This window comes from Apium graveolens, chromosome 8 (genome assembly GCF_009905375.1).
Source record: "Apium graveolens cultivar Ventura chromosome 8, ASM990537v1, whole genome shotgun sequence".
NCBI classification, from domain to species: Eukaryota; Viridiplantae; Streptophyta; class Magnoliopsida; order Apiales; family Apiaceae; genus Apium; species Apium graveolens.
In genome coordinates this window covers 87402571-87417638 of record NC_133654.1, presented here as the reverse complement: position 1 = coordinate 87417638, position 15068 = coordinate 87402571, and the positions used below count along the sequence as shown (strand labels likewise).

At 35.8% G+C, this 15068-nt stretch overlaps 1 protein-coding gene across 6 annotated transcripts; it reads right to left on the bottom strand.

Moving 5' to 3' along the window:
- Positions 1 to 11490: 11490 nt before the first annotated feature.
- LOC141678112 (uncharacterized) lies at positions 11491 to 14690 on the bottom strand. Of its 6 annotated transcripts, none has more exons than XR_012557612.1 (8): positions 14310 to 14690; positions 14069 to 14197; positions 13467 to 13585; positions 13073 to 13177; positions 12738 to 12790; positions 12466 to 12651; positions 11831 to 12288; positions 11491 to 11713 (listed from the first exon to the last, which is right to left on the bottom strand). XR_012557612.1 is itself a non-coding variant. In XM_074484352.1 (6 exons), the coding sequence occupies exons 3-6, from the start codon at positions 13163 to 13165 to the stop codon at positions 12237 to 12239; spliced, it is 384 nt and encodes a 127-aa protein (XP_074340453.1). In that variant the 5' UTR covers positions 13166 to 13177; positions 13467 to 13585; positions 14069 to 14688; the 3' UTR covers positions 11491 to 12236. The 6 variants fall into 6 exon arrangements, 1 of the variants encoding a protein (XP_074340453.1); XR_012557614.1 differs by having other exon boundaries at positions 14343 to 14690; XR_012557615.1 differs by having other exon boundaries at positions 14416 to 14690.
- Positions 14691 to 15068: the final 378 nt, after the last annotated feature.

The following is a 15068-nucleotide window of genomic DNA, read 5'->3' as shown; positions in this document are numbered from 1 at the left end:
ATGAAACTTCAAGAGAATGGTCAAATATGATTCTTGCCAATATCAGAAAAAGGATACTGCATAATGGTCGACATTACTTTTGATCATACATTCCTACATACATAAATTTCAACATGAAGAAAGGAGAAGATGTCATTAAAAATGTTCTTACACAGAGGCATATAACCATAAATTTTGATGGAAAACGAACTTGTTATGTGTCACTAGAAGAAATGATGACAGAAAGAGCTCAAATCAGAAATCTTATGTAATAATCCCAAATTTTGGAATTTTTGAGACACTGATGAATAGTAACTTTTGTTGATTATGCCGATTAAGGAAATTTTTTCATGCCACACTATGTAGGAGTTCTTTTATTGATATTCTGAGATCTTATTAGTACTCCATAAAGTATATGAGTGTATGTAAAGATCGTCAGAATCCAAATATGAACACTTTGATTTTTCCTGAAAATGCACCAGATACCGAAAGGATTGAGTATAAGGTAGCATGATTAAAAGGATTTTAATTCAAGGATTTTAAGCAAGGATCATTAAAGGACTATAAAATATGAAGAGAGGGTTACGGAAGCCCAAGTAATCAGATCTCGGATATGATCCCTCAAACGATCACCGAGAACGAGAGTTAAGCGAACCGTAAAACAAATAAGTGACCAAGGATCAAGCTTATACAAGTAACCAAAGGATTAACCAAATAATTGAGAACTAATCAAAGAGATTAGAGGAGGACATGTGGCAAAGGAATGATGCAAGGAATGACATGAGCAAGTGATGTCATCACTTTATCAAGATATTTGTTCAAAATCCTCCTCCACCAAGCATTTCTTTCTCATTTCCCAAGGAAAACCAAGAAATAAAAAGCTCACCCCCATTTTCTTCTTCTTCCATTCGGCCTTTTCATAAAAATGGTGAAATAGATTTTCAAAACTCAAGCTCTAGGCCATGGAAAATTGCAAGGTTTGTTTATTTGGATCCTATATTTCATAACTTAGTTATGATATAAGTTTAGATCCAAGAATCCAAGGTTTACCTAATTAAACAATTCCTAAAAGTTTAGGGTGAATAGTAACTTTCAAGAACAAATTTTTTATTCTTGATTTTATTTGAATCTTCTATTATTTTCAAATTTATACAAGACGAGTTTTATAGAATAGAAGACGCTTACAGAGGAGTGCACACAAACATCAACTTCCAGCATAAATTTCATCTTTGTGAACATTGAATATGGTTTGTAAGGGATATACCAACTACTAACAGACACTATGGAGAGATCTAATAAAACATAATTTAAAATTTAAAAATCAGGGGAAATGTTTTTCAGACCACATACAAGAAAATTTGGGTTTAAATGCTAAAAGATAATACACTAAAGATTCCACTCACTCTATAAGGCACTTTAACATCCATAATAGTAATTGCACTGTTTCTTCTCTAAAACTAAGTAAATGCATAATAGTGGAAGTGAACTACTATCACTAGGAAAAAACCTCAAATTATATTATCAGAACAAAAAGTAAATTGCAAGTATGTAATTTTATTAATACGTGAAGTCAATGGCAGAGCCTCTGACTATAATCAATTAACTTAATATTATACTAAGGTCATTTTATCAAACAACTAATATCAAGTACTCAAATGAGTATATTATATGTATGTCATTTCTAGTATTTTTATGTTTTACACACACACACACTAAAAAAAAGCTTGTACATCAAAAAATTAATCTACAATACTTTTCATAGACCAACAGGAATAACATGATAAGAAATGGAAAACACAGTGTTCAACATGTTTCACTGATGTGCTAAGTTGGTGTAGTTTAGTGCTAAAACATTGGTGAACATATAAAATTGTTAAGGCACAAAAAGTTCGGATAGAGGCAACTTAAGAGGTACAACTCTATCTTGAAGATACCCCTTGTGTGTGTGTGCCCACTAGCAAGGTATAATTTTTATATTAATATATATATATATAGTATTTACGTGTGTGTGTGTGTGTGTGAGAGAGAGAGAGAGAGACAGACAGACAGGCAGAGAGAGAGAGGTTTCATTGCATGTACACACAAAAAAAAAACTTAAGCATGATGCAAGAAGCATACCACCAGAGCGCTTCTTCTTCAAAAGTGGTAGCTGGTCATAACTTGATGCCATTGTCTGAGAACTTGAAGTCAAACGTCCTTCAAATCCTTTAGAAGTCTTGGGGGGTACCTTCGCCTGATAGCGCCTTTAAAATTTGCGAGAGGTTCCAGCACCTTCATTGCTTTCTTGCTCACTATCACTTCCAGCCTGTAAGAAGAAATTCAAAAGACAGAGTTACTATCAAGTCTTCTACACATGCAAACACTGTAATCCAATTCATGTATCCGAGTGTGCATAATGAATTAAGATTTACTGATACAAATAGTAAAAAGCATGTGAATGCAAATCAGATTATATAACATTAGCACCCATACCAGGTATTAATATGAAGGCAATATGAGAAACTAAACAGCATTTGATTGTACGGCTAAAAGTCATTCCTAATGCAAAAGGTTGGCGTAAAATGAGTTTCCTTAAAACTACTAGTACAATGGTAGAAATCTGTACTCAATTCCATATTATTAGGCCATGACTAATGACCACGATTGTAGGTAATAATACACTATAACAACAGTTCCACTTGACAAGAGACAAAAAAAAATAGATTCTTGTCATTTGTGTTTTTAGAGAAGCAAACAGCGGTCAGGGCACCTAGCACTCATCTCTAAGTAACTATTCAAACATCTTTTTCGATAATAAATTCTCTGAAATTATCAGAACATGTAAAATACAATATATAACAAACATAAGGCAAGTCATTTAGTCAGTTCACTATATATGGCTTAAGCATGCCAATCATAATTGTTCATTCAAAGGCTATGGCTAGGCACATTTTTAAATAACCCTTAAGATATACTCATTCTTTAATTAGCTTTGTAATGATATTTGAAATATCAATAAATATTTAATAGGAAAACTCTGCTTCAGTATTTCATTTTAAGCAGATAAGACGAACCTGATATAATTACAAAGAACAACATGCCACATTTTCGAATATAATTATATCACTTACATTCCATGTCGTAAATATAATGACATCCAAATCTCAAGTAAATAGAAAAAAAATGGTTTTAGACGTTCATAAAAAAGAGGTTTATGGAACAGGTTATGAACTTTTTATATCCTAAACATACATCAGTTTTCAAAAAAGAGGTAAAATACATAAGGTGTGGTATGTGGCAATCTACATGAAAACTAGTAAACTATTACCTAGCCCAAAACTCTTTTCCGCGATTATCAGTTCAAAGTAAATAAACCATGTTCTTCCTAAAGCAATGATCATGATCTTCAAATACTTTGCACAAAACATCAAACAATTATGATCATGGTAGCCATATTTCATCAATGCGCACATAAGCTATTAATTCCAGAAGTGCATATCTACATTAAAAATCTCTTGATTTTACCAATTGGCACCGGAAACCAGACTTTAGTGGTTTAATAGCAGGATGAGGTAATGACCATATCTTATGATCATTATTAAACATAACCTTTCATTTCTTTCCTGAAAAGTAGAAAAGAAAGTTTGATGAGACCTCTTCTTGCCTTGAAACATCCTTAAACATTTACCAGGTATGATAAACAATAGAATATGATCAACTTGAGGTAGGATATAAAAGAAGGACAACTAATCACAATAATTTAAATTACAAACAAATTTGTTATTTTAGGTAGAGGAACACCTGAAGATCCATCATAGCCATGTACTAAACCCTAAAAATAAACCCTAAATCGAAATACTAAAGCCCCAAATTAAAAGCCCTTAAAATAAACCCTAAATCGAAATACTAAAGCCTCAAATCAAAAGCCCTAAAAATAAACCCTAAATCGAAAAAAAGTTCAAAATATCTGTAAAATTACCTGCTAAATCCATCAATATAAAGCCCCCAAAGTATCTGCAAGTTGAAAATGAAGCTCAGATTTAGAAAACGTTGCCCAGATTTAGAAAATGAAGCTCAGATTTAGAAAAAACGTTGCCCATACTTACCAATTGAAAGAGTTTAAAGAGTGAGAAGAAGAGAGTGAATATCAGCTCAGATTTTTGGCCGCTTACGGAAAATGCAGAGCTCTGTCTTTTCTCTCTCAAATACACTGTCGTCCTTATCTCTCGCACCGGATACCTTTAATCATCTCGTTACTTCTTCAACTTCTCGTCGTTTTCCATCAATCTTTTGCTCTTTTTCTTGATCATCCCGGCGTTGGATTCCGACTCCAGAGCTTTCAATTAAAAGCCAATATGATGACAGTGTAGGAGAATATAATAAGAAGGTGAGCGGAGGAGAGGATGGTGGAGGTGAGAAGGGGTGTGAAGATCTGAGTGAAGAGAGTGGTTGAAAGACGAGGCAGCCACTGCTAATGATTTATGTTTGTTAGGGTTTTATATAAAATGATAAATTTTTGGGGCTTGTCTGTTAACGAGCTGGGCCTTAAATTAATTAAGTCTTTACAATCATAATTTCCTAATTATTTTGATCAATTTCTTGTTGCTTTTCTGTAAATTATTTTAATATTATTTAAATTTTCGAGTATCAGCTCAGATTTAGAGAGAACTAGTGAATTTTTTTTAAGGGGGGGAAATAGCCGCCCAATTTTTTGGCCTGGGAAAGTGTGCAGATCTGTGTCTCAACATCATTTAATTATTTTTTCAATTTTTTATTAAATATTTACAATTTTAAATATTATAAGAAAATTATATAACTAATGTAAAATATATGTCAAAATAACACGATAATGATAAAATTAATCGGAACAATTATTTGTATAATTAAATTGTCGAACAAGAATTTTTAAAAAAATAGAAATCATTCGGGACAAGAATCTACAAGGAACCCGTGTTGACCGTAATTTGACTATTATAAAAATACACGATATAAAATCTAAATTTTTTTAAAAAAATTACACATCTAAAAAATTAGTAGGTAATATCATCCGTACAGTTGGATCGTTGAACAAGAATTTTAAAAAAATAGAATCACCACTCGGGACAAGACTTAGTTATAGGAACCCGTGTTGACCGTAATTTGACTATTATAAAAACACACGCTATAGAATCTAAAAATTTAAAAAAAATTTACACATTTTTAAAATTAGTAGGTATCATCATCCGTACGGTTGGATCGTAGAACAAGAATTTTAAAAAAAATAGAATAATCACTCGGGACAATACTAGGTAACAGGAACCCGTGTTGATCATAATTTGACTATTAAAAAAGCACGGGATATAACATCTATTTTTAAAAAAAAAAAATTAAACATCTCTAAAATTAGAAGGTAACATCATTCATACGGTTGGATCGTTGAACAAAAATTTTAAGAAAACAGAATCAACACTCGGGACAAGTCTTGGTTATAGGAACCCGTGTTGACCGTAATTTGACTATTATAAAAACATATGATATAAAATCTAATTTTTTTAAAAAACATTTAGACATCTCTAAAATTAGTAGGTAACATCATCCGTACGGTTGGATTGTTGAACAAAAATTTTAGAAAAATAGAATCACCACCCGGAACAAGACTACATAATGTGAACCCGTATGCACCGGGGTTAGGAAACAAAATCCGTACGATTGGATCAATTAAAAATTATTTAAAAAAATTTAGAACATGAATATAACAAATAAATTTTAAGAATAGTACAATAACTAACGCAACACTAAATAACCTACTGTAACACCAGAAAGCAAATGCAACGCCTGAAGTGCCACGTCAGCAAGTGGACCCCGCTGTGTGTTACGTCAGCATGCCACGTCAGTATTTTGGGCCCCCATGTGGGTCCCACTGATGCCACATCAGCATGCTGATGTGGCACACGTCAGCATGCCACGTCAGCAGTGGGTCCCGTATGTGGGGCCCAGAATGATGATGTGGCATGACACATCAGCATGCCACGTTAGCATCCATGGGTCCCCAGCATGCCACCTCAGATTTATTTTCCACGTCAGCATTTATTAAATAAAAAAATATCTAATGCAATGCTATGACCTCTATTGTTGCATGCTGCGTAACACTAATAGTTATTAGCAACAGTAGCTTCAATGTAATGCAACGCTTTCACCACTGTGTTGCAATAAACTGAAATTTTTGTAGATAATGCAACGTTTTTCGTGCAACGCTGGATAAAAACCGTTGCCTATGTGCACTTATGGCGTAGTGTTGGTCATGAGGGTTTCTATCGACGGTTCATCAAGCACTTCTCTAAAATCTCTAAATCGTTGTGCAATCTATTAGAGAAAGATGTTCTTTTCAAGTTTTATGATGAGTGTCGAGCTGTGTTTGAGAGCTTAAAGAAGAGTTTGATCACGGAACCTGTCATAACTGCACCTGATTGGAATGAGACTTTTGATATGATGTGCGATGTAAATGACTATGCAGTTGGAGCAGTTCTTGGGCAAAGCAAGAACAATATATTTCTTGTGGTCTACTATGCTATTAAGACCCTCAATGGTGCTCAACTGAACTATACTAATACTGAGAAAGGACTCTTGGCCATTGTCTACGATTTTGAGATGTTTCGATCTTATTTGCTTAGGACGAAGGTGACAGTTTTCATTGATCACGCTGTTATTCGCTATCTCGTCTCGAAGAAGGACTCGAAGCCTAGATTGATTCAATGGGTTCTTTTTTTTCAGGAGTTTGAGTTGGAGATCAAGGACGGGAAAGGTACTGAGAATCAAGTTGTTAATCATCTATCTCGGTTAGAAGATCCAAGTACGGCTTCACAGGATAAGACATTGATAAATGAGTCTTATCCCGATGAGCAGTTGTTTGGGGTGCAAGAAGAAGAACCGTGATTCGCAGACATTGTAAACTACCTTGTGAGAAACATTATGCCTCTAGACTTGTCTTCTGCTCAAAGGAAGAAGTTTCTTTACGAGGTGAAGTGGTACATGTGGGATGAGCCATTTTTGTTTCCTCAAGGAGATGACCAAATCATCAGGAGATGTATTCTGTACAGCAAAACAAAGGGTATCTTGTGAGACTATCATTCGACTGTTTATGGAGGCCACTATGGTGGAGAAAAGACGGCAGCTTGTATCTTTCAAGCAGGATTCTTCTGGCCTACATTGTTTAAGGATGCGCATAAGTTTATTTTGAAGTGTGATCGCTGCCAGCGTGTTGGTAATATGTCTAAGAAGAATGAGATGCCTCTTAATGTGCTAATCGAGGTTGAGGTCTTCGATGTTTGGGGAATAAACTTCATGGGGCCATTTGTCTCATCTTGCAATAATCAGTATATCTTGTTGGCGGTGTCTTGAAATGGGTGAAAGTTAAATCTTTGTCGACGAATGATGCGAAGGTAGTGCTTAATTTCTTGACAAGCAGATATTCACAAGATTTGGAACTCCAAGAGTCATAATCAGTGACGAGGGATCGCATTTCTACAATCGTAAGTTCACTGCTATAATGCAGAGATATAATGTGAATCATCGCATTGTTACAGCCTACCATCCTCAGACTAATGGTCAAGCTGAGGTGTCGAACAGAGAGATCAAGCGTATTCTGGAGAAAGTTGTATGTCCATCGAGAAAGGATTGGTCTTAGAAGCTGGATGAAGCTGTTTGGGCTTATCGAACAGCATTCAAGACTCCGCTAGGCATGTCTATATATTAATTGGTTTTTGGTAAGGGGTGTCATTTTCCTGTGGAGCTAGAGCATAAGGCATATTGGGCTTTGAAGAAATTGAACCTTGATATGGTTGCAGCTAGTAAGAAGAGGATGCTTCGATTGAATGAACTTGATGAGTTTCGACTTCAAGCGTATGAGAACAACAAAATGTATAAGGAGAAAGTCAAGAGGTGGCATGATAGGGGCCTAGTGCTCAAATCATTTGTGTCGGGGTAACAAGTTCTTTTGTTCAACTCTCGTCTCCGTCTTTTTCCTGGGAAATTGAAGTTGGGGTGGTCAGGGCCGTTTATTATCAAAACTGTGTTTCCACATAGAGCGGTGGAGATTTTTGAAAATGATCCAGGCCAGTCATTTAAGGTAAATAGACAGCGTCTGAAGCACTACTATGGAAATACGGAAAAACGTGAGGTGCTTAGTGTTGTTTTATTGTCCACTTGATCTCGGAATTCAATGTAAAGCTAGAGACTTAAACCTAGCGCTTCTTGGGAGGCAACACAAGCTTGTTGTACATTAGTAGAAGATAGAAGGAAGAAAAAGTAGAAGAAAAGACAAAAAAATCAGAAAAAAACAGAAAACAGGGTATTTTTCCAGAAGCACGACACGCCCACGCTGCCTGGCGGGGCGGCCACGCTAAAAGTACAGAAGCACGGCGCGCCCGCGCTGGGAAGCAGGGCGACCGCTCTAGAACTCCAGAGACACGGCGCGCCCGCTCTGCCTGGCGGGGCGGCCGCACTGACCCCCTGTAAAAGAAAAAAAAGCAGAAATTCTGAAAAAACACAAAAAACAATTCCCATATCAGTTCAAACCCTTAAACCAGATTTTTAGCCCTCTTTCAACCCATTATCTCTCCAATAATCCCATATTCATAACTCACTTCTATTCTAATTCATATTCTCAATCCCTATATATACATACACTTATACACAATCATCTTCATCACTTTTCAATTCTCAAAACCTAAATCTCTCTGATACACTTCTCTTTTCTCAACTTATTCAAATCCAATGGCACCAAAGAGAGCAAGGACTCAAGTTAGCAGCAGCACCACCGACTCTTCGAGTGTTAGTGGTACAAGGCCTCGATTTGCTACTCCTGAGGCTGAAGCGGAGTATACAAGGCTATTATCGAAGCTGATAGCGAAGGAGAGGGGTTTTCTTCCATCGGGGAAGGATGGTAAGTTGCTTGTGATGATTTGGAGATGGGTTGGGTTTCTTTTTGTGAGGCACCTGCTGCTGTGCCTATGAGTGTAGTTCGCGAGTTTTATGCGAATGCGAAGGCAGATAAGAACGGGTACTCGGTGGTGCGGGGGTTGACGGTGGATTATACACCGGAGGTTATTCGGAGGGTGATCAACCAACCCGAGAGACAACCGACTCAGGAGGATTGGATGACTAAGACCGGGGAGGATTTTGACTTGACATGATTGTTGCTACACTGTGTTTCCCAAACACTCACCGGAAGTTCAAGAGGGGTTCGAATGAATATTCCACTTTTTCTCGGCCTCATGCATGAACAGGTTTTCTCGTACGTGGAACTCTTTTATCTGTGCGAACATCATGCCTTCTTCACATGTGCATGATGTTACTGTGGATAGGGCAAAGTTATTGTGGGGGATATTGTAGTGCGATTATGTAGATCTTGGCTCCATTATTTATCAGGGTATTCTGATATTTCTGCGTGGGAGCACTACGGGTTCTATTCTGTATGCGTCGATTGTGACGAAGCTTTGTATAGTGGTGGGAGTTCATTGGCCCGTACACGAGCAGCTTCAGTTACCTAGTGCCCCTATTGGCAGTTCGACGATCGCAGTGATGCAGGAGTGGTTTGGTGGGAAAGCTGATGAGAAGGGCTTGGGCTACACTTATGATCGCTTGCCGGCTGGCCATCCAGCCGATCAGACATATGTTGGTGGTTCTTCTCAGGCACGCAGAGCAGCATGGGGACATCAGATGGGTGAGGTCGGTCCTTCGCAGCAGCAGCATCAGCAATGAGAGGCAGAGGATAGTGCTGGTTTGGGTTCAGCGCAGTATAGGCGCTTGGCGAGGCGGATGGATGCGATGTATGATAATCATAGCAGGTTTGCGCAGGATCTTACCCAGGTGTTGGGTACAGCTTTTCCAGCCACGGGAGTTAACATTCAGTGGCCAGTTTCTGGTGAGGATTCTGTGTACCTGCCTCCTGACACTCCACCCGTGGAGGGTGATGACCATCCTGATTCCGAGTAGGTATGCCTTTATTCCTTACTAGTACCTTCACTGAAGACAATGAAAATTTTAAGTTTGGGGGTGGTAGTTAAGGAATATGTTTGTGTGAGTCTATATAGATACATATTCATGATAATTTAGTTCATATAGTTGCATATTTGTCATGTAGTTTTCTTATTTATATTTTTATTTTATTTATTTTACATGTTAGTATGTTGCATATAGTTGCATGTGCATTTTATCATGATCCTTGAGGCTACTGTTCCGATTACCTTGTGATATTGATTCGAGTGTAGTGATGTTGTATAGAGGGATATTAAGTCCTATCGAATTGATTTGCATGCTAGAAACAAGAATTTTTTTACTAAGTCTTATAGAATGCTTGAGTGCTAGATCATAATCATGATTTGTTTGTTTGTTGAGGTTTAATCACTTGTTTATGTCTAGAATTTAGGATATTCTCTTAGTGGCGAAATAACATGATATTTAAAAATCGGAGAAAAATATTGGATTTAATTGCTGGTTGTGGCTAGGTGTCAAATGGTTAGTAGCCGGCTCATATTTATATGAGTAGTCTAGGGTTGAGCGAGATGGAGCGAAACACACTTGTTCAGAAAGTGTTGAAAAAAAAGGGAAAAAAAAGAGAAAAAATATGTGTTATGCATAATTGATCACGAGTGGGCTCTTTAATAATCGAGTTATTAAGTTCTTAGGGGACTTTGTGCCTAGTGACCTAAGGCTTTTATAGTCTGGGATACACTAACCTAACGCTCGCTACATGGGTATTATTGCATAAGTCTTTTGTGGACCTCACTCATTGAACGATCAAATAAGCATATTTGTGTTTGTTATGTGTTATAAATGAAAGCATGAATCCTTGTATAACTCCGATCAAATTGAAGTGTTGTCAGTCATTTTGAGTTGATCGTTTATTCTATTTATAACCTTGTGATTGCCTTGATGAGTGGTGAGTTATGATTAGTGATCTAGTTGCGAGAATAAATCTATTAAGCAATTGCACACACGCACGTTTCTAGTTTGTTAGTTGATTTGTGGGATTTGATTGAACTTTGTGCGAATAATTGCATTTGTTGAGATGTTTCTCATTGGTTGGTTTAGTTATTCTAAGGGGATCGTTGCATTCATGTCGTTGCATCAATACATTTTTATTTTTATTTTTATTTTTGAGTCCACTAGGCCATAGATGGTTTTAACCAACACAAAAAATGTGTTGCTATAGACCTCTAAAAATGTTGCTATAGGCAAAGATAGGACTATTGCAACACTTTCTTGGTGTTGGGTCTAAGACCGTCATCATAGGTATCTAACCTTAAATCAGTGTCACTCTATAACAACTCAGCAAAATATGTTGTTATAGATATCAATTCCCACAGAATTTTTAGAATATAACAACACAGACTTGGTGTTGCAATAGGTGTACTAACTGACAAAAAATGTGCCCCACCAGTGGGCCCCGCATCAGTAGTTTTTAAAATATCCATATTTAATAGTTTTTTGTTTATTTTTCTTTAAATTTTTATAAATATAATATTAATTAGAGAAATATTTATATTCAAAATATAAAACTCAAATTAAATTAATAAATGTAAAACTCATGAATCATTCATTACAAAGAGTTGAACAAAATTCTATAAAAATTACATTCTACTATCATCAAGAACTATAACAAGTTCTATAAAAATACACGTTAAATAGATTTAAACACGCCAGTTGCAGCAGTACGAGTCCCTGAATGACAGTTGTAGTAATACGAGTCCCTAAATGCTTTGCGCTGCCGTTTCCACTGCAAAAGAATAAAAATTAAGCAAGAAAATGATTAGAATTAGAAATTTTGCATACCTTAGCACTTACATATAGTTGTAAACAGTAGATGCAGTATTACTCTACATTCTTTTGGTACCTGAATTCCACCAAGAGCATCACCTGTAGTGCACTCTGAACTTATCATCATCACTTTCCAGTTATCTAAATTTCCAAGCAACATGAAGAAAGCTAACCTAAAAATATGCCATAGCAAATATTTGCTAAACAACAGCTTCAGTTTTTAGTTCAGATTTCATACTAGATCATCTGAGCTATACTATTTTTTTGATACATCATTCATATCGAAGAATGAATATGTTGTCTCGTCTATATTAAGAGGCTGTTATTTCATCCTTTCGAATTGAGTTGATCTGTTGATTTTCGAAGTTTTGTAATCTGCATTTCTAAGACCCTAGAGAATTAGTGAAATCAAGCAACCAACCACATGAAGAAAGTACACCAAAGAGTAAGCGATATCGTAGCACAGACGTAGGTCCATAGCATTATAACAGAACATTCGGTTTCACCTTTACCAAATAACTACAGTCATCGTACCTGAAACAGCAAGAATCTCTTTTGTAAATGATCAAAACTTGATAGGTAATAATACATTTACAGATGCTATGTAGAATAATAGACAAGAAATTTGCTCTGATTTAGGAATTGCAAAGTGATAGATCACCCTTCAAAGTATCAGCTTAATGCCTTAATTTAAGTGGTCGATTTATATACCCATTTTCATAGCAGGTGGGACTGCAAACTGAAGTAAAAGAATGAACTGGTACCATGGATCTGCATGCACCAAATTCAATTTCACCGCGGTTCTGACCACCAAAGTTCCAATTATTGGCAAGGCTATGTAACGAACACATATAATGCCAAGAATTATGGATTTCTGGAATCCTGATGCTCGTAAACCTGAATGGAAATATGCAGAAGCACCAGAGGTTTAGATTTTTCATAGATTTGCGGCCTTAAGTAAAGCTGATAGAGTTCATTGTTACCTTTCAGGAGATTTGCTCCGATTATTAAAGTGAGAACTGGGACAGCTGCATCTCTGCAGGTCAAGGAGCATAGATCGATACAGTAAATGATTCAGTTACAAAGAAACACCAACCATGCACCTATAGATTAACTTAATCCAGTGTTTTTAACCAGTCAACATTTAAATGTAAAATTGTTGTGTAGCCACAGCAATGTAGCAGTTACAATACACCAAATACAACCTGCACCTGCTTTACCCTCCGACTCCACCACACAACAGACCAAGATACACTGAAAGACAATACTACTCTAGAAATTTGACATTAGAACGATAAAGCGAACTCTCTGAACATACCTTTATTTTAGATTGAGTTGCAGGATCCATATAGTTCTTACAAATAATTTTCCAGGCGAACCAAAAGACAGGACCAGCATTAATAATAAACATTTGATGAAGTATCTGCACAAAATACATACTCAAAGTAATTATACAAACAAATATAAATTGCGTAATAATAACAGACCACTTGACAGGAGTTTTTTAGAATTATTTCGGGATAATAATTAAGGTCAATCAACCTCATCTTATCTGTACCTTCACCAAAGGGACCAGCAAAGATTGTTGGTATCAAATCCAACAATCAAAGTAAGCATGGCCATAATTATATAAGATCAGGTATTAAAAACTTAAATAATAGATATAACTAACACAAGTAACATATCAAACATTATATGAGCAGTTGATTTACCAGAGAACCCAGATGGGCCTGCCCATCCAAAAATCCACGAAACAGCAGAAAAGCATCCTCAAATTTATGGTTCAGACATCAACACATTCCACAAAACTAAAATTTAGGGGGTGTATTTACTGCAAGAAACACAAGTGTATTAACTCTTTAGACCTTCAATGGAGAAATTACAGGATAACACATTTCAATGAAAAATTTATGCTTACGGACACGGAGCTGTGTATCGTAGAGCGTTTGTGTTAAATAACTAATATATTTTCGCTATTAAGAAAAGGTACGACAAAATAACAAGAATCTTGTTATTCGGACTAGATACAAACTAAAATGTTTATCTGTCAAAATCGCAAACTTGTTATGTATATAAAGATGATGCCCTGTGAATTACTGAAAAGCACTATTGCAGAAAACACCATAAACTAATGTATGAGAACTGAAACCATCATAGTCCATGTACAAATAATGTTAACACATGTATCAACTGTCAGATATTACCAACTGTAACAAGTATTCTTGAGTGTCAAAACCAGATTGAAAAACAGAAAGCAGATATGGAAAGAACAACTCAACAAGAAAAGAGATGCACAAGTGTCACAAGTGTTTACCTTTCATCAACCCTGCTTCTAATAACCACGAATGTGAACAACAAGCATATCAATGTAGCCCCGGAAAGTATTTCGATGCTCCGCCATTTTAAAAACCACGGTTCTAATGCATTTACCTTTGTGAAAAGTCTGCAATTGAAATTATCAACATACAGAGAGAGAGATGAGAGAGAGAGAGAGAGAGAGATTTTACACCATATACAACATACATCAAAATCAATACAAACAACAAGACACCCACATCTAAATTGAATCCAACTCAAAATAATTCTACCCTAAAATAAAAGAGTTTAAGTTCGGTACAGAGATTGAAACCAAATCCTTTTCCAACCCTAATTGAACCTAACTGCTATGCTTCAAAACGGCTGAACCGTAATCCTTCTCACTTTGCTATGCTCTGCTCGAACCCACCGCTCGAAACCCTAATTGATTTTGTGTAGAGTGGAGTAGAGTATGTGAAGCCCTAATTCATTTCCCCCTTTCAATTTTGTCTGAAATTTAATTTGACGTGTTAAATCTCAAAGTAATCACTAAACTGAAACAGGCACATATCCAAAAATTGATCCTAGTTATTAGCGTCTCATTTGCACTACTAGAATAATGACAACACTGTTAACCTTGTATTTTGACTTGAGAGAAGAAATATTGACTTAGCTGGAATGGTGTAACCCACGTGGAACGTCTATCTGGTCCGTTTGTTTTCCATCTTTTAATATCAAATCAACTTTATTTCTTAAAACTCAAGATGCTTCGGTCAAATTTTATAAAAAGTTTATATAATATTCTAAAATTAGAAATATGTTAATTGTTTTTTCTAAATTTATAAATTGGTCACAAAATTTTAAAAAAGAATTCTGAAAATAAAAATTCTTATTTTTTTAATTTACAAAAATATTCGGGTTTATTTTTAAAAATTAACATTGATTTTTTTATTTTATATTTCTATAATTTTCATTTAATTTAAAAAATTCAAAAAAATGTTGAATTAATTATGAAAGAA

Coding starts and splice junctions, on each gene's coding strand:
- LOC141678112 (XM_074484352.1), bottom strand. CDS start 13,165: ATGTTTATTATTAATGCTGGTCCTGTCTTTTGGTTCGCCTGGAAAATT. Junction 12,652..12,737: donor CGGAGCAAATCTCCTGAAAG/GTAACAATGAAC, acceptor ATTTCCATTCAG/GTTTACGAGCATCAGGATTC. Junction 12,289..12,465: donor CCCACCTGCTATGAAAATGG/GTATATAAATCG, acceptor TTGCTGTTTCAG/GTACGATGACTGTAGTTATT.